The sequence below is a fragment of the Amblyomma maculatum genome, chromosome 7 (genome assembly GCF_055883805.1).
Source record: "Amblyomma maculatum isolate TAMU_Amacu chromosome 7, ASM5588380v1, whole genome shotgun sequence".
NCBI classification, from domain to species: Eukaryota; Metazoa; Arthropoda; class Arachnida; order Ixodida; family Ixodidae; genus Amblyomma; species Amblyomma maculatum.
Window position 1 is genome coordinate 116919111 of NC_139350.1, and position 25048 is coordinate 116944158.

The 25048-nt window shown below is 42.0% G+C and overlaps 1 protein-coding gene across 12 annotated transcripts in view; it reads left to right on the forward strand.

Annotated features, from left to right (window-relative positions):
- The window catches only part of LOC146184524 (uncharacterized), a 546446-nt gene that overhangs the window by 69683 nt on the left and 451715 nt on the right, over window positions 1–25048 (forward strand). For 3 of the 12 annotated variants that reach the window (XR_014708879.1, XM_084609402.1, XM_084609413.1), the window contains 6 exons: window positions 2926–3105; window positions 13501–13594; window positions 16668–16761; window positions 18353–18446; window positions 21523–21616; window positions 23218–23425. Coding sequence is in view for 2 of the 12 variants with exons in the window: in XM_084609412.1 (XP_084465538.1) it covers window positions 2926–3084; window positions 13501–13513 (172 nt within the window). In the remaining 10 variants the exon portion in view is untranslated. The remainder of the gene's footprint in view (window positions 1–2925; window positions 3106–13500; window positions 13595–16667; window positions 16762–18352; window positions 18447–21522; window positions 21617–23217; window positions 23426–25048) is intronic. The other 9 variants (XM_084609404.1, XM_084609412.1, XM_084609411.1 and 6 more) reach the window with 7 other exon arrangements.

Here is a 25048-nt window from a genome sequence, read left to right on the forward strand (position 1 = left end):
TTAAGTAAAAACTAATTTTCCCGAACTAGTCTCGCACAATGCAGTACTCTGTGATAAGTACTGTTGCTTCTGTGATTTTGCTGTGATTTTGTTTTACAAGGACCCGACATTGTTTTTTTCTATCACATGAGGAAACCTGTTTACTAGTAAGTCCAGTTCTTTTTCTTCTTTAGCAAACTGCGGTACCATCTTGTGTTAAAGAGAGCATCGAGCACAAAAATGAGAGCAATGCGCAGCCCTCTGCAACGTCTGCAAGCTCATCAGCGGTCATATACAGTGTTGTTAGCATCAAACATAATTTGTTCAAATTAAGCAGAAAACGCTATTTGCAATGCCCGTTAGTCGCATGTTTCTTTTAAAAACACTTCTAGCTTTTATGCATTTATGAGTGCTAAGTAAAATAGATAATTTTATTGCTGCACGGTATCTAAAACTCGATACCGCCTCCGCCAGGCTAGTGGCTGTTCATTTGTTCACGTGTTTGGACAACTGTGGTGTTGGCCTCTGTTTTTGCGTAATCTGTGGCCGCGTCCGACTCAGTGTGACTGAATTTATAGTAGTAGTAGTGGTTTTGCAGCGCAGTGGCAGGCTCAAAGCCGCAACAGCACTTCCAAGTATTTTTGAAGTCGTACACGGCAGAATTTCTGTGCTTCATGCCATGTAAGAAAGGAGAGAAGTTCGGATTTTGCACCACGTGGTGCCTGTGATGTTAACATTTCACATGGTAGCAAGTCCAACATAAAGATCCACATCGCTTCGAAAAAGCACCAAGGATACGTGCGAGTAGCGGACACCCAGCCGAGCCTGACAAGTTTTGTTCGCAGTGACAGCGACTTCAGTGTGATTCATGCAGAATGCCATTTCATGGCGTTTTTAGTTGAACACAACATACCACTCAGTGTCAGTGATCACGCTGGACCACTTTTCCGGAAAATGTTCCCCAAGTGCGAGGAAGCCAAACACTACGCCTGTGGATGGACGAAGACGACGGCAGTTGTTCATGCAATGGCCGCAAACGCAGACACTCCTTTGCTGGATGCCCTAAAAAAGCAGGTATTTTCGATTGCTGTGGACGGAAGTAACAATAGGGATACGCAGCTTTACCCTATTGTTGCGACATACTTCGTTAGAGAGACCAGTAGAGTTGAAAGCCACCTCCTTTGCCTCGGTACAATCCAAGGGGAAACGGGTCAGAAAATTGGAAATCTGATTCTGGACGAAATGAAGTCCCGAAGTTTGCCTCTTGAAAACCTGTTGGCATTGTCTTCGGACAAAGCCCATGTCATGATTGGCAAAAAAAACAGCGTTTCGACTGTATTGAGGGAGGCCCAGCCAGCTTAGATCGGGGTTGGTTGTCTATGCCACCTCATCAACTTGGCCACCCAAAAAGGAGCTGCATGTCTTCCTGTAAAGGTTGATGAGGTCACGGTTGACATATTTTTTTACTTAGAGAAAAGTGCAGTGCAGAAAGATCGACTGAAAAACTTTCAAAGATTGCACAATGTTGACGTCGGGAAGATGCTGAAGTATTTGCCAAAATGTTGGCTGTCTTTGGGGAAGTGTTTGAAGAGGCTGCTGGACCAGTGGAAACCACTACTTAGCTTTTTCTTGAATGAAAGAAAACAGTGCAATAAGCAGAGCTTGTTTTTGAAGTCATACCAGATTCCCAAGACTTCTGTACAAATCGCCAAGAACCCTGCGCCGGCCTCAAATGCTGCACACCTTCCCAAGGCTGCTGCAGGTGTTGGAACAAAAAGCACCAAGTGTGATAGGGCTTCATTAAAAAGAAAAGGAGTTCATTTCTCAGAATCTCAATGGTTATGCTGGGCATACTCTCCATTCCCCACAGTAACGCTGAATGTGAGAGAATATTCAGCTCGGTCAACAAAACTGGGAGTTTTGCTCATCTGCTGATGGTGAAAGGACACCAGAGTGGCACCTGCATTGAGCAAGCTTACAGAGGAGTTTTTGCAGCAGGCGAAGTCAGCAACTGGAAAAGCATTGCAAAAATAAATCGTGACACAATGGAGTTTTCGCTCATTACTCTATGGGACACAGATTTTGCTTGTGGGTGAGTAAGCAAGGGTGTCGCTAAAGATAAATTCTTGGAAAGTAAAAAATAAAAACAGCCCCCCCCCCCCCCCCCCCCCCGCTGGTCGCGGAGGTTTTACGAATTTTGAAATCTTCAGGTTGGCAGGTATGCTGATGGAGAAAAAGACTACCCGTAAGTGTCATCTATCCTCCTTGGGGACACTGCTGACCAGTGTCCAAGAGTTTATCAGATCGGGCATGGGATTAGAAGTGATATGAATGAGATAGAGAGCCGGAATATGTTGCTCTTTGATGTGGATTTAAGACCAGTTAAAGTGCTTGAGCAAATCAAAGTTGCTGACTGGAGTGTCGCCTGTACTGTCGCTTATACCAGCCAAGTGACTAGCGTAAAGCCTGAGGCCGCCATCTTGAGGGGACAAGAAGCCTGCCAAGTACTTTACAGTGGTTTTCGCCAATGTAGCTGGTGTGCTTCAATGTGTGTAAAGGATATTGGAGTTGTGATGGAATACCGTGGGCTGTCAGGCAAGCCATATGTGACCTCTCCGAATCGATTTGTATCGTTTTGATTTTTAAGAACCTCGATGTTATCGGAGTATTAAGGCATTTTCCGTTCAGATTCGAACCCGGGAAATTCGCGGTGAGACTAACTGTGGCTTATCCTCCTCAAATTTAAGTTTTTTGTTTAGGTTTCCAATTTGGGAAAAATGAGCTTTTAGATGGTGAAACAGTGACTGGTTTAGCATGGCCCCTATTGTCGACAGAGCTCTCCCGGAGTTGTTTCTTTGGCTGCCTGCACATAGCCCACACAATATTTTGTTGCATTCCTTCTCTTCTCTGATCTTACATTTTATCACATCTTATCTTACATTCCAGCATGCTTTGTTACTGGAGAAGAGAATTGCGTTTTCACTGTCCGCTGCAAGAGATCCATCTAAAGTGGCGACAACGGCTATGCTTCACTGGCAGCTGTGACGAGAAAGCAGGTGGCGTTGCATCTGCCCAGACAGCAAGGGCTTCGGGCCAACCAACACTGTGAGTTGGTGGAAACTGACCGTAAGTAGCCCCAGCACTGCGATTCGGTTATTGTCATGACCAGGCTTATCTAGGACGAATTCAACAGTGACATAATTTATGACTGATCGGTATTGGACGAGCCTAGCTGCAAACCACCTATACTGCCAATTTGTATTCAATGCTCCAAAAATATTTATTGTTTCATTTTGCAAGGATGGTAACAATGGGTCAGGTTATTTGACCATTTTGTACTATTAATGGTGCCAGTACAGACGCGGTGCTTTAACGGACGGAGTTACCAGATAAATACGCTTTCGCCGCTTATTTTCGGCTAGTTGTCCAAACTGCCAACCCCAGCCTGTGATCAGGCATGACTCCACGTGCGCTCGGCTGCTGCACGTCCTGCTCGAACATAGCCGGGATAAGTTGAGAAAAGATATGGCCAAAGGCAGGTGAAGAACTAGGAAGAAGGGGAGTGAAACTGCTAAACAACCGCACACACACATGGAAGGAAAAAAGAAAGAAAATCCTCCATACATGCAAGTGCACACACACACACACACACACAAAAAAAGGAAGCTCATTACAGTCATTCTTGCATGACAAGCTATATCCGTACCGTACCTGAGTACCGGAATGCAGTGTACAAATACTGTAACTTTTTATTAATTTTCCTTGACCCTATTCAGCAAATTTAATACATTTTGATGATAGTCAAGCGGGCTGCCGTTGCTGCGGGTCTGTTGTTGGCTCCGCACTGCACTGTAGTGGCCATTTGTGGTTTTCGCACTTGAGCCCGTGATAGCATGCAATTCACTCTACCCGTGAGCCCGCACCTTAAAGATGAATTCATTGGACATAGCAGCAATGCGCTGAAGCGGTCAGTACCATTATTTCATATACTCTTCTTTGGTGCTGCACCTAGTTTGAAATTAACAATATTTTTTAGAAGCTTGAACCAATGACATTGAACAAACTGTACTTGTGAATTTTTACACTGCTTCAGCACTTGCTGCTTGTAGTGCAGAAACTTGCTCAGCGTGAGGAGCAGCCACTCTCTAACACTGCACACCGAGAAACTTTTCCTAGCCACTGGGATGCGCACACAAGGATTTAGACTACCTTACGAAGGAGGCCAATGTCTTCTCTCATAAACTGGTTCTGCTGTGCAGCATCGCGTTGATGTCGCATCATCCGCCGCTATGTTTACGCCATCTTCGACTTGCAATTGCTTGGCTTGGCTTGGCATGCTGGTCTCACAAATCATTTAGCTTTTGGGTTGATGCTAACTTTCTGCAGCGGTAATTGAGGTCCCGTAAAGTGCTCCAACCGTGGTAATGGTTGTGCATGTGCAGATGTCGCCCGCCTAGTCCGGTAAACTTGTAACATAAACATGCTAACGATATGCTATATCTCTGTAATATCGTTTTCGACATATCACAAAGTACATTTGCCCTTCCACGGTGTATGAAAAAGGGAAATCAAAATGCCTGCATTGTGCTGCATTTTACCAATAGCACCATCTACATGGACTCAACAAGAATGCGTTGAGGCAAGCTAGTCTCTGAATGACTGCTTTGCTTAGCTTTCATGGCCGCACAAAACTGGTTGTTTGCAATAATGATGCAATAATGAGCATAGGTAGGCTGTATAAAATGCTCCTCAAAGAGGCCCCCTAGCCAAAGGTACTATGTGGTTCTCAAAATCTCAATCTGTGCACCTGGCAGTGTGACATTGTAGCAGGTTGACTTGTGAAAGAGAAATTCCGCAGAATAATGAATCAATCACAACCTCATGATCTGTTCCCATCATTCACTGGAAGATCTCCTTTTTTTGCGTGGCACTTGCTGCTTCTTTCCTGAAATGTATCCAATCATAGCATTCATGAGGTTTCATTCTCGGAAAAATAATTGGTCTTTAAAGTTGAGCAAAAACACACTGTGTGTGTGTGTTGCTAATCATGGAATAGCTTGTATATTTCTTGGTTCACAGGAAGCAGCAAGTACAATTCAATGGGGAGCCCCACAGAGATACACCTTCCATGAGCACATCACAAACAGCAAGGATACAACAAGAATTAAGAATTAGAAGAAGGTTCATGCATACATGTCAAATGATGTGTGTATTTCATACTTCTCAGGTATTTTTAAATATAGTGTAAGTTGTCTTGCTCTTGAGATGTCCTTGCATACATGCCTGTGATGATGTCTGTATTTCATACTTTTTGGATATTTTTTAGTAAATCGTAAGTTGTCTTGCTTGTTAGAGGTCCATGCATACATGTCAATGATAGAGCATGTATTTCATGCTTCTCGGGTATATTTCAATATATCGCAAGGTGTACTTGCCCTTCCACTGTGCAAGAAAAAGGGCTACCACATCCCAACATAGCAATGTATTTCTCAACTATGCGCATCCATGCACATGCTTTACTGCTCCAATTTAAGGCTCCAAAACTTGAATTATTCTGCTACAAAATTTGTTGACACCCAAATTTAGCAGGGTGTCTAGCAACCAGGAAAACCTGGAACTGTCAGAGAAATTTCATGCACTGGGAAATATCAGGGAATCCATCAAAAATTTCGCCAAGTCAGCGAAAATGGCACAAGTATTATTCGCGCAGATTTCTTTTTTTGTTTAAGCTGCGCGCTGTAAGGTGAGGGGTGATATATTTGACGCCAGCACATGGCTGAGCTGCCACAGTAGAACTAATATGCACGTTAGTTGGGTACTCAGTAAAATGCAGAAACGCTGCGTGAGAGTAGTACGCGACAGAAAGCAGGAATAATCGCGCCGGCAGAGGCCAGCGCGAAAGCGATTGGCGAGCTGAGCTACAGCTGAGGTCCATTGTGACACTCAATGGTTGACCGCTCACGTCTTCGTGATCTCGTCGCAGGTTCCGCGCTTCGTATGCGCGATAAAATTTGCTAAATACTTCCATGTCCACAATCACTAACTCGTTACCGGCATCTCATTCCGCAAGTTTCAACTTGCGTTGGGTCGCGAACGTTCCTGATAGAACGGCAGTGCGCCAGCTCCGCTGTAGTAGTACGCGGCGGCAGCATCAACTCAAAAGTGTACCATGATCCGGAATGCAATTAGCGCTGTAATTTGAACCCGCATTGTCATCATCAGGCTAGCGTGTGATTGATGTTCTCTGCACATCTAACAAATCTGGCACCAGCTGTAACGCGCGTCCCGACGAGGTACGCTTGTGGCCGGCGTCTTCTGGTTTTTCTTCCATGCCTGTTTCTTACGGCTTCCAAAGGCTTGTTGCGTGCACAGTTACAATCTGCTGTTTTCCAGGATGTCGATCGCAAGGAAAAAAAATGTGCACAATGTGGTGCATCGAGAAACGATTGTAAATGCAGAGCGCATGAATTGGCGGCCACGGTGGCAAATACAAAACAGCAAAAAAAAAAAGCACCGATCACGCCAGCCAATGGGAGACGCAAAACAGAGCGCGCCGCATGAGAGCTAATTAGAGGCCATAAACAACCTTCGGAAAACCGGCACGCACAGCCAGTCTACTTGAGCGAAGCCATTTTGAGATAGAGCAAATTTCATACAAAGAAAACAGCTTTAAGCCATCCCAAGGTGGTAGTGATTGGCCTGCTGCAACGGCCGTGGCGTACGCTGGAAGTTTGAAAAAATTTGTCTTTTCGGGGGGCATTTCATCTGTGGGGCATTTCAGCCATTTTTTTTATACATGGGGCCTATAGGTAATTTTGCAACTGGTAGTATCAAAGCTTTCCTTGAGGCTGGCATTTGTGCGCTTTTAATTTTCAGTAAACTTGCAATCTTTTTACCCACCATTTACTCTAATAACTGCCTTTCACTGTTGTAAACTGTAGAATATGATTAATTAATAGCTTTTTTGTTGGAAATATTTATCTATGCTCATTACTATTAGCAGCTGCATTTTGAGCCTCTTCACTGTCAGGGAATTTGACCTGAAATAATCAGGGGAAACATGGAAAAGTTAGGAATTTTGAAAATTGTGGTTTGCTGACACCCTGTTCACCTGTTGCATCCCCATATGAAAAGCAGTAAAACAATGGAAACTATGTGCTCAAACCAAAGACTAGAGTGGGATGAAAATTTGCAGGCCTCTCACTGTGCACCTTCCCATCTAATTTTGGCAATTTTTGTGTCATCCAAAAGCTAGTATCTTTCTTTGCCGTGTTTTGACTGCTTGTGTACTGTGTTGAACTGTACCAGTCTGCTATAGCACACTTTTACTGAGGCATTATTTCAGGCAGACAATTGGTCTATCGTGGCTGTAGAGCACCACTGTGCGGCCTTTGCAGCAACAATACCAGTTTTTGTTAGACATGTTTTGTTAGGCAACATTGCAAAGACTAACATCAAAACTCGTGCGGTTGAACAGTGTGTCATCATGACTGCAGTTCTATTACGATATAAACACAGCATTAGGCACAAGATTTACGATGAAGCGATGCATACTGAGCCAAACCAAGCCCTGAAATATTGTATGCAATCATTTATATAAATAATATTGTGCTTTTTTCTTATTTTCGACCAGGCAAGAACTCACAGGACACATATGGGTTTTCACATGGGTATCATCAGCTACAAGAATATGACAAGACTCATGCAGTTTACAGCACCTATCCACATACAAAGAGAGTTTTCTTGCTTGCTTTAGAGGCTTTGCACACATGCCAGTAATCATGCATGCATTTTGTAATTTTTGTCTATTTTCGAGATATTGTAAAGTACATTGCCCCTCCACTGTGCAAGAAAAAGTGCAACCACATGCCTGCATCATGATTTTATCTATTGGGTCGTTAACATGGTTTCGACAGGAATGAGTTGAGCCAAGTTAGTTTGTCGAAATGACTGCTTTGCCTATCTTTTATGCCCATGCAAACCCGGTTGTTTGCGACAACCATGCCCGCTTACATCGGTGTAATGCCAAGAAAACATGACTTCATCCATAAAATGAATTATGTAGTATTGTTGGCACGAAATTTTACAAGGCATGCATTCAGATAGACAATACTCCTATCGTGGCTGCAGAGCACCTTTGCATGGCTGTTCTGGCAGTTTTGAAGTGAACGCTTCACTACCGGTGTCAGACACCAGCTTCGTGAGTCAAGGCCAGCTGAGCAGCCTCCTCACCAAACTCTGCCAGCATTGTCTAGCAATGCTTAACAGGTGTGCGACTCCTCCTCATTTGAAAAAAAAATTAGTCTCCAGCGGGAATCGAACCTCCATTTCTTGGATCCCTAGCCGAGCGCTTTGCCACTGTGCCCCACCCCAGATTGTGAAATGCTCATAATTCTGCATGTCTAACATGAGCCAATGGCTTGATGCCACATTTGAATGTATAAAATACTAAAATAGTTTAGTCTGTCAATGAGGGTGATGTCAATATATATGAAATACTAAATAGGTAATTAAATTAGTCATGCTGATATCATGCAACCTGAATTTGAGCCAAAAAAGGGCATAGGAAGAGATTGACGTGCAATTTAAAAGAACCAAAGACTAAAATAGTCAAGTCGGTCAATTAGGGTGATGTCTAGGATGTGACATCACGCAACCAGAAGTAGATCCGAAAAAGGGCATAGGAAGGGATTACACGCAATTTGAAAGTACCAGACTGAAATGGTTAAAGTGAATTAAGCAGCGAGAATCAAGCACAAGCAACTGACAGCAGCATACGTGCTTTCGCATTACTTCAATGCAGATTCTGTAGTGCTCTTGAATTTTTTGTTAGGGGGTGAAAGCTATCACAACGACATTACAAAAAATGTAACACTAAAACTTGTGTGTTTGAATGGAGCATCGCCATGACTGCAGTTTTACATGGAAAGCTGATAAATTTGAATCTCAATAATTCAATTTTTCGAAAAATTCGAACTACACTACTCGGTTCGGCCAAGCTACATAGAAGTATGCGTATAAAAAAAGGCTGGTCATTTGAACGTGAGTCAGACTTAATGGCACCATGACCGGCTCTGAAACTGGCAGTGCCGGAGGGTAGGGGTTGGCAGCTGCCTACTCTTTTTCTGTGCAACGTCTAATACTTGCAAATAAATAATCGTTAGTTCGAGCCCTGTTAATTCAGAAATAATAGCTGTCAGCGCGGTTCCAGCCACCCAGGAAATGCCCATAAAAGTCTATGGCTTGGGATGGGCACTGCAAATTACCTGGGAATATTATTTTTTTTTGCGAGAGTCATTTATTCTTCCACCCATAAATAATAGCTGTCAGCGCGGTTCCAGCCACCCAGGAAATGCCCATAAAAGTCTATGGCTTGGGATGGGCACTGCAAATTACCTGGAAATATTATTTTTTTTTGCGAGAGTCATTTATTCTTCCACCCATCTGTTTTTAACGGAAGCATGCTCACGGCCAGCCCCGATCATCACAGCTGGTTTTAGCATAGTTCGCTTCAATAAGTATTTGCTATCACGTGTTCCAATGATTGAGTGGCAGTAGACCGCCCACCCCAATTGCCCATGGCATGATAAGGCAAACATACTGAAAATGAGGCTTGGACAACCAAAAAAGCACTGGCACTCTGCCAAGTTCGCTATGCCCTTGCTAGAGCTGTCAAAAGGTAAACACCTCGTGATGTTATCGCTGTACAGCATCTTGGTGCACTGCCAAAAAATGCGTTGTGGACCGTAGCAGCGTGAAACCGAAGGAAGTGTTAATAACTGACTTTCTAATTCTTAGGTAAGCATTTTGGGTGGTGGGTGGGTTTATTATGAAAGTGGGTTCGTTACGCATGCAAATACAGTATATTTTCTGTAATGTAAATGGTTTTTGTCAGATTTTTTGAGGCCATTTGATAATTCAAACATAGGATAATTCGAACTTTTTCCCCGACCTGTGGAGTTCTAAATTAATGAGCTAGCATGAAGCACAAGATTCAAAATGAAGTGTTGTACGCCAACCCGCGCCAAGTCCTAAAATAATGTATGCAGTCATTTAAATAATTCCTCCTCAAAGGTTTTTTATTTACCTGTTTTTTTTTGCTCGTCTCATTTCTATCCTGTGCTGGCTAAGGTTTTACTGCCATTTGCAAGTTCTGCACTAATATGCTACCTATATCTTTATATTTTAAAAATAAAGTGCAGGAGCCAATGCTGCTGCCATTTGCACAAGGATAGGCTCATCTCACAGTGAAACATGAAAAACATATGCAAGAAGAGCTGAAAATGAAATGCATTGCGACTTTAAGTATTACATAGAAAAGAACTCTACCCCTCCTGTATCCCCTATTTTCTTTCCAGTAGTCTTACAATTGCTGCGTTTATTATTTAGCTGTCATGGATTGCTGACAACCCCAATGAGTTACAATTGTTTTCTTGTCGTTCTCTGCATTACGTTCTTTAGCTTGTTATTAGGATGCACCGTTTTACCTGCCAGTATCAGTTGATCAGGGGCGTTACTGCTCTCACAATATGTGCATTGCATTCAAGCCTCCATGGCTTGAGTATGAACAGAAAATGAAGAGCTCTTGATGAGTGAAGAACGAGTGTAAAGCGCAAAGTGCTAGGTATATGCTAGACTACTTGATGCCACGAATAGGTGCACTTATTGTTGCTGTCGGCTTGTTCAAATGTTTGCCGAAGAGTAAGACAAAATACCATTTTTGAATGTGAGCATGTTAACTTGCAGAATTGGAAAAAAATAGCTTGCATGCCTTAAATTTCAGCTCACACTAACTTTTGGATGTGTTGCAACCCTGTCAAAAAAAAAAAAAAAACATTGGGATTTCTAATTGGAACCGATTGATTTTGGACACCATTGGAACCATTTGGCTTGAAACCAATTGGGATAGCCAAATGGTTCCAATTGGGCACAAAATTACCTGGTTCCAGTTGGCTCCAATGGGGTCCAAAACTCAATTGGTTCCAACTGGATTTTGATCCCAATTGAATCCAACTGGAATTATGGCCGTGTTATCCAACATGTGACACAGGTTAAAAAACAATCATAGAAGACACTTTTCACCTACTTTGAAATTTTTTATCAACAGAAATAAATTAGCCCTCGGCATAAGCAGTCCTTGGCTTTATCCCCAGATCTCAAAAGGAAAAAAGGGGAAAAAAAGGAAAAACTGCTCTGATTATATAACAACTGAATCCAAACAGTACATGAATTGAAGTTATACCACGAAGGAAAAGTACGCTAAACAGTACAGAAGGCAGTATCACACAGGTCATATCTGAATATGGTTTTGATGCACATCAATAATTTCAAACATATATAAATGGCAATCGCTATCTGATATGCTGTTTTTTTGTAGTGCACAGCAACTTTCAGCCTCTCGAGCTTAGGCAATTATCACATAGTACAGGAAAGGTATGCATTTAGTTTTCACTGTAATGTGCTGTAGAGGACGGTGCCTGCACAGCTTGCAACTTGCTTTAAGCAAAATGAGAACAGAGCAAGCAGCATGCAAAGGCAAGCATATTAAAAAAAAGCCTTATTCTTTCTGGACAATCCTCTTGATCAACACTTTGGCTTACCAAAAACTACGAGGTCTAATGAGCTTTGCAAAATTGCAAAAATGGAATGCGATAGCAGTCTTTCAGTACTCGACATACACAGACGTGGCCACTCCGACAACATCTGGTTTCTGGTATAACAGGCTCCTTAATTATTGCTCTCGCGTTAACATGTGTCAGTAGATTCACTGCTCCCCTACACATACACATTTATGCAAACTTCGCTGTGCAGGTGTTAACGAAGCTCGATCTGTGTGCTCATTTCCAACCGCGGTTGTATTCGCCGTGATCTTCAGTCCTGAAGTGTTGTCACCATGAACCACTGTTGCACCAAGGGGGTGAGCCTTTCTCACTCGGAACTAGCACAACTGTCTTTGTGTTTGCAGCGCACACAGGTGGGTGAAAGCATACAGGCATACTGCGTGCACTCGAACAAAAAAAACTGCTCCATGGTGTCATGGCTAGCCATGGCCGCACATGGGGCACTACGTGGTACGCAACTACGGGCACTACGGCCACTACGCAGAAAACGAATTTTCCATAATAAATTAACACCATACTTTTACTGTTAACTTCTTTAATAAAAAGGTTACACTTTTTCGTGACGGTATCCATGCCAAAACCACTGCAAACAACCACACGATATGTGATGCAATTCGCAACTTTCGACAAAGCCATGGTATGGTCTTCTGCTTCCTTGATTTGGGAGCTACCTAGTTGAAACGATGACAGTGCACTGGTAGAGATATAGCGCACCTTATACTGTGCCTAATACAAATAATATGTATAGTCTAGAGAAGCATCTTTGTAGGAATATTTGTTTGCAAGTAAATTGAAAATGAGGCTGAAGTAATTGGAGCAAAAAAAATTGGGCAAATATGCTGTTCATGTGACATATCATCTCCTCCCAGCCTTTTCGATCGCTTGTATAGAGAGAAGGGATTCAGTTGCCGCATATTACCTTGAGCCATTAGGAAACTTGTCCAGCTGCATAAAACTGAGTTCTAGTGCATCTGCCGTGAAAGCAGAAAGTTGCTCCACCATTGAGCCTTTAATCAATAACAATTGGCAAACCCTACATTAAAATCATACTTTAATCGCTTTGAGGGAGATGCACCGAAGGTGCCAATCTCTAGAGACCGTATCAAAGAGGTTGGAAAGCCATACAGGGCTTATCACCAACATTCTGAAATTTACGAAGTGCCAGTGCCTTTCAAGAAAAGAAAACATGGAAGCCACTGGCTGAAGGGGGAAAAGACTACCCTTGAGTGCTATCTATCCTCCTTGGGGACACTGCTGACCAGTGTCCAAGAGTTTTTATAAGATCGGGCGTGGGATGGGAAGCGATGTGAATGAGATAGAGAGCCGGAACGTGCTGCTCATTGATGTGGATTTAAGACCAGTGACAGTGCTTGAGCAAATCAAAGTTGCTAACTCTACATTTCTCTGTCAATCCAAGTGAGCAAAAATCAAACTTTTTGAAATTTGTGTTCAGTTATGAAGTGGAGAAGCAAGCATTGCATTTCCTACTAGTCTGTCCGAAACCATTGCTCAGGTGAGCTGTAGAAGTTTACACATGCTTTGGCGATGTGTACTCTCGGAGATGCGTGCACAGTCATCAAAGGATTGAACTTTTAATAAAAAGGAATCTAATTGTTTGTCTTTTGTATGTCAGGAACATAAAATTATTTGCAAATAATCGAAGCGTTTCGACCTTAGAAACTTGCTTCATAACATAACTTGAGGGCTCCAAAACTTGTTTTATTTCTCCAAAGCTGCTCCAAAATGGCATTACTACTCCCTGAGCTCCCAAGTTTATTTCATTTGTAGGTGCGTGGGTCAAACACTGCTCACGGAACTGTGGATGAGTTAGGACTCAGCATGGCTCTATGTTCAACCAATTGTGTCTGATCTCTGTGTTCGACGAATCCCTTGTCCACAGTGTGCTGGAGTGACATCGCAGCATCGTGGAAGCGTGGAGGCCCATTACGTACCCCTTCCAGCTCAGTCTCCAAGCTCTCTCAGCTGCAGCTCAGGTGACTGTATTTGGCTTATCTAGTTGGCTAGAGCTGTGGATCTGGCTTTTACAATGCTACCTGTGCTTCAGTGTTCCGCAATGTCAGCAGGTGTTTGCTTTTTGTGAGGGGTATATGAATATTTGAAATTTTGAATACGAATAGAATATCTTTGTTATTTGATTTGTATTCATATTCGAAAAACTGATATTCGATCATCGAATACCCCGAAAATTCTCCCATGCACTAATTTTCCCTGCACTGCTCACTTCACTGCCATAACCGTCTGCGTGGGCTGTAAAAAGTTAATGAGTGTACTGTATTCAGTGGCGATATGCCAGCTCCACATGATTTTATGAAAATCCTTCCTGTGCAAAGAAACTGGTATATGGAATCCTTATGCGATGGCATTGATATCTAATTTTTATTTGAAAAATTCACACACCCCTAGAGTTTGTAAATTTAGTTCTTTTGTCTTTTTGCAAATGCATGGTGCGATATGGTATGTGTGGTGTTTTAGCTTTTTGCATTTGGCGCATATAGAAATTGATGGAGCATGCCTGAGAATCTTGGGAAAGTGTTTTTTCCTGTAACCAAGTACAGTTTTATGGTGAAGCACAAGCCAAGCCACGGGGTACAAAAAGTGTGCTTTCTGCCATTTCTCGAGTGGATTCACTATTGTGATGCCCCATTTTTTTTCTTGGGGCCCTATTCCATCCCGTTCGCTTCGTATTTGCATGCTGCACAGTTTATAACAATGCACAGCACCGTTAATAGTTGCCTTTATGTGGAGACCACAGAGGAAAAAGCCCAGATGGCCTTTATTTTGGTGCAATTCTCCTCTTCAGATGCTGTGTCTACTTAGGGGCAATGACCTGACTAGCAAATCTCTACTGTACGTACAAGACACTCCTTCTATAAATGTGAATTGAATCACGAGCAATCAAGACCAAAAGGTTCTGGGCACAAAGATATGTTTCTTCGGAATGTGAATTGGGCCAATGCAAGTAGCTCTGAAGCTGCTTATAAAAAAAAATATTGAGCATTTAAAAAAAAAAGTATTTTACCAACACCCAAGGCCACTACATGAAAGAAAAGCGAGTAATAAAGCTTCGTTGTTATATGAAGTGTCGATTTGCTAGACTGATCATTGCAAATTGGGTGACCCAACGTATTTGTTGGAGCCAGGATAGCGAGGACATTGGTTGCACACACACTATAGTGCCAATCCAAAGTAGGTGTGTGCCTGTGAAGCCAAAGTTTCAAAAACATCATTTGCTTGAAATGATTATTATAATTCTAATTTTGAACATTTCGATTGGGCTTCTTTGTGAGAACCTTTGAAAAGACCAGAAAGAAAAGTGCCCCTAAGACGTGAGCATGCTCGGTATGCCCAAATACTTGTTATGTGAACACAATTAAATAGCTTTCAAGATATGAGATAATATGTTCAAATAGATCATTACACTGTGTGAAGTGGGCAGAAGACAGAGCATGAAACTGTATAGTTTATTGAGCACTTATATATGGCATTTTTCTAGTTCTTTTTTTTATCTTTTTTTACTACAGCAGCTCTGCTCTATTCTTTTCCAAACTGCTTTCCTGCTCCATCCTGCTGCAAAGCACAAAATTGCTCCAAAACTGCTTCAAACCAGCTGCCTAAATGTATTGACACCAAATTCGGCCAAACAAATGTTTTTGCAGCACAATGAGGAATTGTATTGCCTACAAAAATGCAATCTTATATAATTCCTTTATGCAACTTTGAGCAGTACAGTAATGCTGTTGCATGTCACGAGTTGTGTGTGCTTGCTATAAGAGCCGCCATACTCAAAAGAATGGTAGCACACTGGCAGAGGTATAACTCTTCTTGCACTGTGCCTGATACAATTCAACATTTTGTATGCTAGAAAAGAATGGAGCATAATGTTTGTTTGCAAGTAAATTTAAGATCTACCAGCAGATGGAGGGAATTGATTACGAAAAAATGATCTGTCCAATTGGCATAGCGCCTTTTGTACCCTTTTGAATTGCTAGTGTTGAGAGAAGTGAGAGCAGCGAGGGAAGTGGAGACTGCAAACTACTATGAGCTGTTAAGAACCTTGCATGGCTACAAAGTACTGCACTTCATCACTGACCCTCTTTTTTTTATTAACAAGTGTGTCAGGCACATGTAAGGTAAATGCATACTTGAAGCATTATAGAGGTGATGCCATGAAGGTGCCAATCACTAGAAATGTTCTTAAGAGTATTAGAAAGCCATTCAAGGCCTATTGCCAGTCTATTAAAACAAAGGAAACTCCAGCGTCGCTCAAACAAAACACGAGGCACCACTCACAGAAGGCAGTGAAGTCAAGAACCTGAAGCAGGAACAGGCTTCCCTTCAGTGTCTCCTGACCTGGTTGTAGCCACTACTACTGACCAGTGCTGAGACAGTTGGCAACAGAGGCGTAAGATCAAAAAGAATATGCACAACATAAAGAGCAGAAATGTGCTGCTCATTGATGTGAGCTCAAGACTAGTGGCGATTCATGAGCATATCAAAGTTGTGACTCTCATCTTTGAATCTGTAAATTTAGAGTTGCCTAAACCTTGCATTCAATCTGAATATTCAGTTATGAAGTGCAGTAGCAAACATTCTGTTTATTGCTAGTCTGTTCAAAATTGTTTCCCAGCCTGTGTACATATTTTGCATGCTTTGCTTATCTGAGATGTGTGCATAGTCATCTGTCAATTAATGTTGTAATAATTGGGAAATAAATTTTTGTATATCAGGACGAAAAAATCGTAATTATTGTAAGCATTTGAGCTTGAAAATATGCTCAAAACATCATTGGAATGCTCCTGAACTTCTTTTTCTTGCTCTAAAGCTGCTCCAAAGTTGAATCCAGGAACTGCGGCCCAATAGAGGGCATCTTTTTCACTGCACGACCACAGCGAGACTAACTGTGGCTTATACTTATGCTTTTACTTATTGTCGACAGAGCTCTCCCGGAGTTGTTTCTTTGGCTGTCTGCACATTGCCCGCACGACATTTCGTGGCATTACTTCTCTTCTTATCTTGCATTACACCACATCTTATCTTACATTCCAGTGTACTCGGTTATTGAAGAACAGACCTGCATTTCCATTGTCCCCTCCAAGAGACCTATCAAAGCGGCTGTGAAAAGAAAGCAGATGTCGTTGCGGTGAGTTGGCGGAAACTGGTCTTAAATAGCCCCAGCACTGCCATTCGGGTATTATCATGACCAGGTTTATCTAGGGCGAATTCAACATTGAAATTATTCATGACTGATCGGTATTGGACGAGCCTAGCTGCAAACCACCTATACTGCCGCTTTGTATTCAATGCTCGAAAAATATTGATTGTTCTGTTTTGCAGGAATGGTAGGGTTATCTGACCTTTTTGTAGTATTAATTGTGCTAGTACAGACACGGTGCTCTAATGGACGGTGTTGACCGGAATGTTACTCTTTCGCCGCTTATTGGTGGATGGTTGTCCAAACCGCCGACCCCAGCCTGTGATCAGGCACGACGACGATGGCGGGCGGTAGGTGCGCTGACAACAGACAGGCATTTTTATTACAAATGCTTTAGTAGGCTTTGTTGACAATAATATATAATCTAGAGAAGCATCTTTGTAGCAATAAATATTTGTTTGCAAGTAAATTTAAAATGAGGCTCAAGTAATTGGAGCAAAAAAACTAGGCAAAAATGCTGTACATGTGACATATCATCTCCTCCCAGCCTTTTCAATCGCTTGTATAGAGAGAAGAGATTCAGTTTCAGCATATTACCTTGAGCCATTAGGAATCTTGTCCAGCTGCATGAAACTGAGTTCTAGTGCATCTGCCATGAAAGCAGAAAGTTGCTCCACCATTGAGTCTGTTTATCAATAACAATTGGCAAACCCTACATTAAAATCATACTTTAATCGCTTTGAGGGAGATGCACTGAAGGTGCCAATCTCTAGAGACCGTATCAAAGAGGTTGGAAAGCCATACAGGGCTTATCACCAACATTCTGAAATTTAGGAAGTGCCAGTGTCTTTCAAGAAAAGAAAACATAGAAGCCACTGGCTGAAGTGGGAAAAGACTACCCTTGAGTGCTATCTATCCTCCTTGGGGACACTGCTGACCAGTGTCCAAGAGTTTTTATCAGATTGGGCGTGGGATTGGAAGCGATGTGAATGAGATAGAGAGCCGGAACGTGCTGCTCATTGATGTGGATTTAAGACCAGTGACAGTGCTTGAGCAAATCAAAGTTGCTGCCTCTACATTTCACTGTCAATGCAAGTGAGCAAAAATCAAACTTTTTGAAATTTGTGTTCAGTTATGAAGTGGAGAAGCAAGCATTGCATTTCCTACTAGTCTGTCCGAAACCATTGCTCAGGTGAGCTGTAGAAGTTTACACATGCTTTGGCGATGTGTACTCTCGGAGATGCGTGCACAGTCATCAAAGGATTGAACTTTTAATAAAAAGGAATCTAATTGTTTGTCTTTTGTATGTCAGGAACATAAAATTATTTGCAAATAATCGAAGCGTTTCGACCTTAGAAACTTGCTTCATAACATAACTTGAGGGCTCCAAAACTTGTTTTATTTCTCCAAAGCTGCTCCAAAATGGCATTACTACTCCCTGAGCTCCCAAGTTTATTTCATTTGTAGGTGCATGGGTCAAACACTGCTCACGGAACTGTGGATGAGTTAGGATTCAGCATGGCTCTATGTTCAACCAATTGTGTCTGATCTCTGTGTTCGACCAATCCCTTGTCCACAGTGTGCTGGAGTGACATTCCAGCATCGTGGAAGCGTGGAGGCCCATTACGTACTCCTTCCAGCTCAGTCTCCAAGCTCTCTCAGCTGCAGCTCAGGTGACTGTATTTGGCTTATCTAGTTGGCTAGAGCTGTGGATCTGGCTTTTACAATGCTACCTGTGCTTCAGTGTTCCGCAATGTCAGCAGGTGTTTGCTTTTTGTGAGGGGTATATGAATATTTGAAATTTTGAATACGAATAGAATATCTTTGTTATTTGATTTGTATTCATATTCGAAAAACTGATATTCGATCATCGAATACCCCGAAAATTCTCCCATGCACTAATTTTCCCTGCACTGCTCGCTTCACTGCCATAACCGTCTGCGTGGGCTGTAAAAAGTTAATGAGTGTACTGTATTCAGTGGCGATATGCCAGCTCCACATGATTTTATGAAAATCCTTCCTGTGCAAAGAAACTGGTATATGGAATCCTTATGCGATGGCATTGATATTTAATTTTTATTTGAAAAATTCACACACCCCTAGAGTTTGTAAATTTAGTTCTTTTGTCTTTTTGCAAATCCTTGGTGCGATATGGTATGTGTGGTGTTTTAGCTTTTTGCATTTGGCGCATATAGAAATTGATGGGGCACGCCTGAGAATCTTGGGAAAGTGTTTTTTCCTGTAACCAAGTAGAGTTTTATGGTGAAGCACAAGCCAAGCCACGGGGTACAAAAATTGTGCTTTCTGCCATTTCTCGAGTGGATTCACTATTGTGATGCCCCATTTTTTTGGGGGGGGCCATATTCCACCCCTTTCGCTTCGTAATTGCATGCTGCACAGTTTATAACAATGCACAGCACCGTTAATAGTTGCCTTTATGTGGAGACCACAGAGGAAAAAGCCCAGATGGCCTTTATTTTGGTGCAATTCTCCTCTTCAGATGCTTTGTCTACTTAGGGGCAATGACCTGACTATCAAATCTCTACTGTACGTGCAAGACACTCCTTCTATAAATGTGAATTCAATCATGAGCAATCAAGACCAAAAGGTTCTGGGCACAAAGATATGTTTCTTCGGAATGTGAATTGGGCCGATGCAAGTAGCTCTGAAGCTGCTTATACAAAAAAATATTGAACATTAAAAAAAAAAAACGTATTTTACCAACACCCAAGGCCATTACATGAAAGAAAAGCGAGTAATGAGGCTTTTATATGAAGTGTCGATTTGCTAGACTGATCATTGCAAATTGGGTGAGCCAACGTATTTGTTGGAGCCAGGATAGCGAGGACATTGGTTGCACACACACTATAGTGCCAATCCAAAGTAGGTGTGTGCCTGTGAAGCCAAAGTTTCAAAAACGTCATTTGCTTGAAATGATTATTGTAATTCTAATTTTGAACATTTCGATTGGGCTTCTTTGTGAGAACCTTTGAAAAGACCAGAAAGAGAAGTGCCCCTTAGAAGGCGTGAGCATGCTAGGTATGCCCAAATACTTGTTAAGTGAACACAATTAAATAGCTTTCCTGATATAATATGTGCAAATAGATCATTTATTACACTGTGTGAAGTGGGCGGAAGACAGAGCATGAAACCTTATACTTTAGCGAGCACTTAAATATGGCATTGTTCTAGTTTTTCTTTAAATTAAAATTTTTTACTACAGTAGGATTGGGAGCACTGCTCTATTCTTATCCAAACTGCTTTCCTGCTCCATCCTGCTGCAAAGCACAAAATTGCGCCAAAACTGCTCCAAATCAGCTGCCTAAATGTGTTGATACCAAATTCGGCCAAACAAATGCTTTTGCAGCACAATGAGGAATTGTATTGCCTACAGAAATGCAATCTTATATAATTCCTTTATGCAACTTTGAGCAGTACAGTAATGCTGTTGCATGTCACGAGTTGTGTGTACTTGCTACAAAAGCCGCCATACTCGGAACAATGGTAGTACACTGGCAGAGGTATAACACTTCTTGCACTGTGCCTGATACAATTCAGCATTTTGTATGCTAGATAAGAATGGAGCATAATGTTTGTTTGCAAGTAAATTTAAGATCTACCAGCAGATGGAGGGAATTGATTACGGAAAAATGATCTGTCCACTTGGCATAGCGCCTTTTGTACCCTTTTGAATTGCTAGTGTTGAGAGAAGTGAGAGCAGCGAGGGAAGTGGAGAATGCAAACTACTATGAGCTGTTAAGAACCTTGCATGGCTACAAAGTACTGCACTTCATCACTGACCCTCTTTTTTTTATTAAGTGTGTCAGGCACATGTAAGGTAAATGCATACTTGAAGCATTATAGAGGTGATGCCATGAAGGTGCCAATCACTAGAAATGTTCTTAAGAGTATTAGAAAGCCATTCAAGACCTATTGCCAGTGTATTAAAACAAAGGAAACTCCAGCGTCGCTCAAACAAAACACGAGGCACCACTCACAGAAGGCAGTGAAGTCAAGAACCTGAAGCAGGAACAGGCTTCCCTTCAGTGTCTCCTGACCTGATTGAAGCCACTACTGACCAGTGCTCAGACATTTGGCAACAGAGGCGTAAGATCAAAAAGAATATGCACAACATAAAGAGCAGAAATGTGCTGCTCATTGATGTGAGCTCAAGACTAGTGGCGATTCATGAGCATATCAAAGTTGTGACTCCATCTTTGAATCTATAAATTTAGAGTTGCGTAAACCTTGCATTCAATCTGAATATTCAGTTATGACGTGCAGTAGCAAGCATTCTGTTTATTGTTAGTTTGTTCAAAATTGTTTCCAGCCTGTGTACATATTTTGCATGTTTTGCTTATCAGAGATGTGTGCATAATCATCAAATCAATGAATGTTGTAATAAACGGGAATTAAATTTTTTATGTTAGGAAGAAAAAGTCGGAATTATTGTAAGCATTTGAGCTTGAAAATATGCTCAAAACATCAATGGAATGCTCCTGAACTTCTTTTTCTTGCTCTAAAGCTGCTCCAAAGTTGAATCCGGGAACTGCGGCCCAATAGTGGGCATCTTATTCACTGCACGACCACAGCGAGACTAACTGTGGCTTATACTTATGCTTTTACTTATTGTCGACAGAGCTCTCCCGGAGTTGTTTCTTTGGCTGCCTGCACATTGCCCGCACGACATTTCGTGGCATTACTTCTCTTCTTATCTTGCATTACACCACATCTTATCTTACATTCCAGTGTACTCTGTTATTGAAGAACAGACCTGCATTTCCATTGTCCCCTCCAAGAGACCTATCAAAGCGGCAGTGGAAAGAAAGCAGGTGTCTTTGCGGTGAGTTGGCGGAAACTGGTCTTAAATAGCCCCAGCACTGCCATTCGGGTATTGTCATGACCAGGCTTATTTAGGACGAATTCAAACATTGAAATAATTCATGACTGATCGGTATTGGACGAGCCTAGCAGCAAACCACCTATACTGCCGCTTTGTATTCAATGCTCCAAAAATATTGATTGTTCCGTTTTGCAAGAATGGTCAGGTTATCTGACCTTCTTGTAGTAATAATGGTGCCAGTACAGATACGGTGCTCTAACGGACGGAGTTGACCGGAATGTTACACTTTCGCCGCTTATTGGTGGATGGTTGTCCAAACCGCCGACCCCAGCCTGTGATCAGGCACGACGACGATGGCGGGGGCGGTAGGTGCGCTGACAACAGACAGGCATTTTTATTACGAATGCTTTAGTAGGCTTTGTTGACAATAATATATAATCTAGGGAAGCGTCTTTGTAGCAATAAATATTTGTTTGCAAGTAAATTTAAAATGAGGCTCAAGTAATTGGAGCAAAAAAATTGGGCAAAAATGCAGTTCATGTGACATATCGTCTCCTCCCAGCCTTTTCAATCGCTTGTATAGAGAGAAGAGATTCAGTTTCCGCATATTACCTTGAGCCATTAGGAAACTTGTCCAGCTGCATAAAACTGAGTTCTAGTGCATCTGCCGTGAAAGCAGAAAGTTGCTCCACCATTGAGCCTGTTTATCAATAACAATTGGCAAACCCTACATTAAAATCATACTTTAATCGCTTTGAGGGAGATGCACCGAAGGTGCCAATCTCTAAGGACCGTATCAAAGAGGTTGGAAAGCCATACAGGGCTTATCACCAACATTCTGAAATTTAGGAAGTGCCAGTGTCTTTCAAGAAAAGAAAACATGGAAGCCACTGGCTGAAGGGGGAAAAGACTACACTTGAGTGCTATCTATCCTCCTTGGGGACACTGCTGACCAGTGTCCAAGAGTTTTTATCAGATCGGGCGTGGGATTGGAAGCGATGTGAATGAGATAGAGAGCCGGAACGTGCTGTTCTTTGATGTGGATTTAAAACCAATGACAGTGCTTGAGCAAATCAAAGTTGCTGACGCTACATTTCTCTGTCAACCCAAGTGAGCAAAAATCAAACTTTTTGAAATTTGTGTTCAGTTATGAAGTGGAGAAGCAAGCATTGCATTTCCGACTAGTCTGTCCGAAACCATTGCTCAGGTGAGCTGTAGAAGTTTACACATGCTTTGGCGATGTGTACTCTCGGAGATGCGTGCACAGTCATCAAAGGATTGAACTTTGAATAAAAAGGAATCTAATTGTTTGTCTTTTGTATGTCAGGAACATAAAATTATTTGCAAATAATCGAAGCGTTTCGACCTTAGAAACTTGCTTCATAACATAACTTGAGGGCTCCAAAACTTGTTTTATTTCTCCAAAGCTGCTCCAAAATGGCATTACTGCTCCCTTAGCTCCCAATTTTATTTCATTTGTGGGTGCGTGGGTCAAACACCGCTCACGGAACTGTGGATGAGTTAGGACTCAGCATGGCTCTATGTTCAACCAATTGTGTCTGATCTCTGTGTTCGACCAATCCCTTGTCCACTGTGTGCAGGAGAGACATCGCAGCGTCATGAAGCTTGGCAGCCCATTACGAACCCCTTCCAGCTCTGTCTCCAAACTCTCTCATCTCTATGCATGTGAAACCACGCAGACTCCATCGATGACCAACACAAATGTCACAACCGCATAGCAGCACACCAATGCGGGCCGCAGCCACCACCAAAAACTTTCGTCCCTGCTCTACGAAGGCTGCATCTCAGGTGACTGTATTTGGCTTATCTAGTTGGCTAGAGCTGCGGATCTGGCTTTTACAATGCTACCTGTGCTCCAGTGTTCCGCAATGTCAGCAGGTGTTTGTTTTTTGTGAGGGGTATATGAATATTTGAAATTTTAAATAGGAATAAAATATCTTTGTTATTTGATTTGTATTCTTATTTGAAAAACTGATATTCGATCATCGAATACCCCGAAAATTCTCCCATGCACTAATTTTTCCTGCACTGCTCGCTTCACTGCCATACCCGTCCGCGTGGGTTGTAAAAAGTTAATGAGTGTACTGTATTCAGTGGCGATATGCCAGCTCCACAGGATTTTATGAAGATCCTTCCTGTGCAAAGAAACTGGTATATGGAATCCTTATGTGATGGCATTGATATCTAATTTTTATTTGAAAAACTCGGATATTCACACGCCCCTAGAGTTTGTAAATTTAGTTGGTTTGTCACGATATGGTATGTGTGGTGTTTTAGCTCTTGGCATTTGGCACATATAGAAATTGATGGAGCACTCCTGACAATTTTGGGAAAGTGTTTTTTTCCTGTAATTGAGTACAGTTTTATGGTGAAGCACAAGCCAAGCCACGGAGTACAAAAATTGTGCCTTCTGCCATTTCTCGAATGGATTCACAATTGTGATGCCCTCTTTTTTCCTTGGGGCCATATTTCACCCCTTTTCGCTTCGCAATTGCATGCTGCACAGGTTATAACAATGCACAGCACCGTTAATTGTTGCCTTTGTGTGGGGACCCTAGAGGAAGAAGCCCAGATGGCCTTTATTTTGGTGCAATTGTCCTCTTCAGATGCTGTGTCTTCTTAGGGGCAAGGACCTGACTACACCATATCTCTACTGTACATACAAGACACTCCTTCTATAAATGTGAATTCAATCGCGAGAAATCATGACCAAAAAAAAAGTTCTGGGCACAAAGATATGTTGCTTCAGGAATGTGAATTGGCCGATGCAAGTAGCTCCAATGCTGCTTATACAAAAAAAAATGAACATTTAAAAAAACGTATTTTACCAACACTCAAGGCCATTACATGAAAGAAAAGAGAGTAATGAAACTTCATTGTTATATGAAGTGTCTATTTGCTAGACTGATCATTTCAAATTGGGTGAGCCAACATATTTGTTGGAGCCAGGATAGCGAGGACATTGGTTGCACACACATTATAGTGCCAATTCAAAGGAGGTGTGTGCCTGTGAAGCCAAAGTTTCAAAACCATCATTTGCTTGAAATGATTATTATAATTGGAATTGGAGAATTGGAATTGGAATCAATTTTGAACATATCGATTGGGCTTCCTTTGAGAGAACCTTTGAAGAGACCAGAAAGAAAAGTGCCCCTAAGACGTGAGCATGCTCGGTATGCCCAAATACTTGTTATGTGAACACAATTAAATAGCTTTCAAGATATGAGATAATATGTTCAAATAGATCATTACACTGTGTGAAGTGGGCAGAAGACAGAGCATGAAACTGTATAGTTTATTGAGCACTTATATATGGCATTTTTCTAGTTCTTTTTTTTATCTTTTTTTACTACAGCAGCTCTGCTCTATTCTTTTCCAAACTGCTTTCCTGCTCCATCCTGCTGCAAAGCA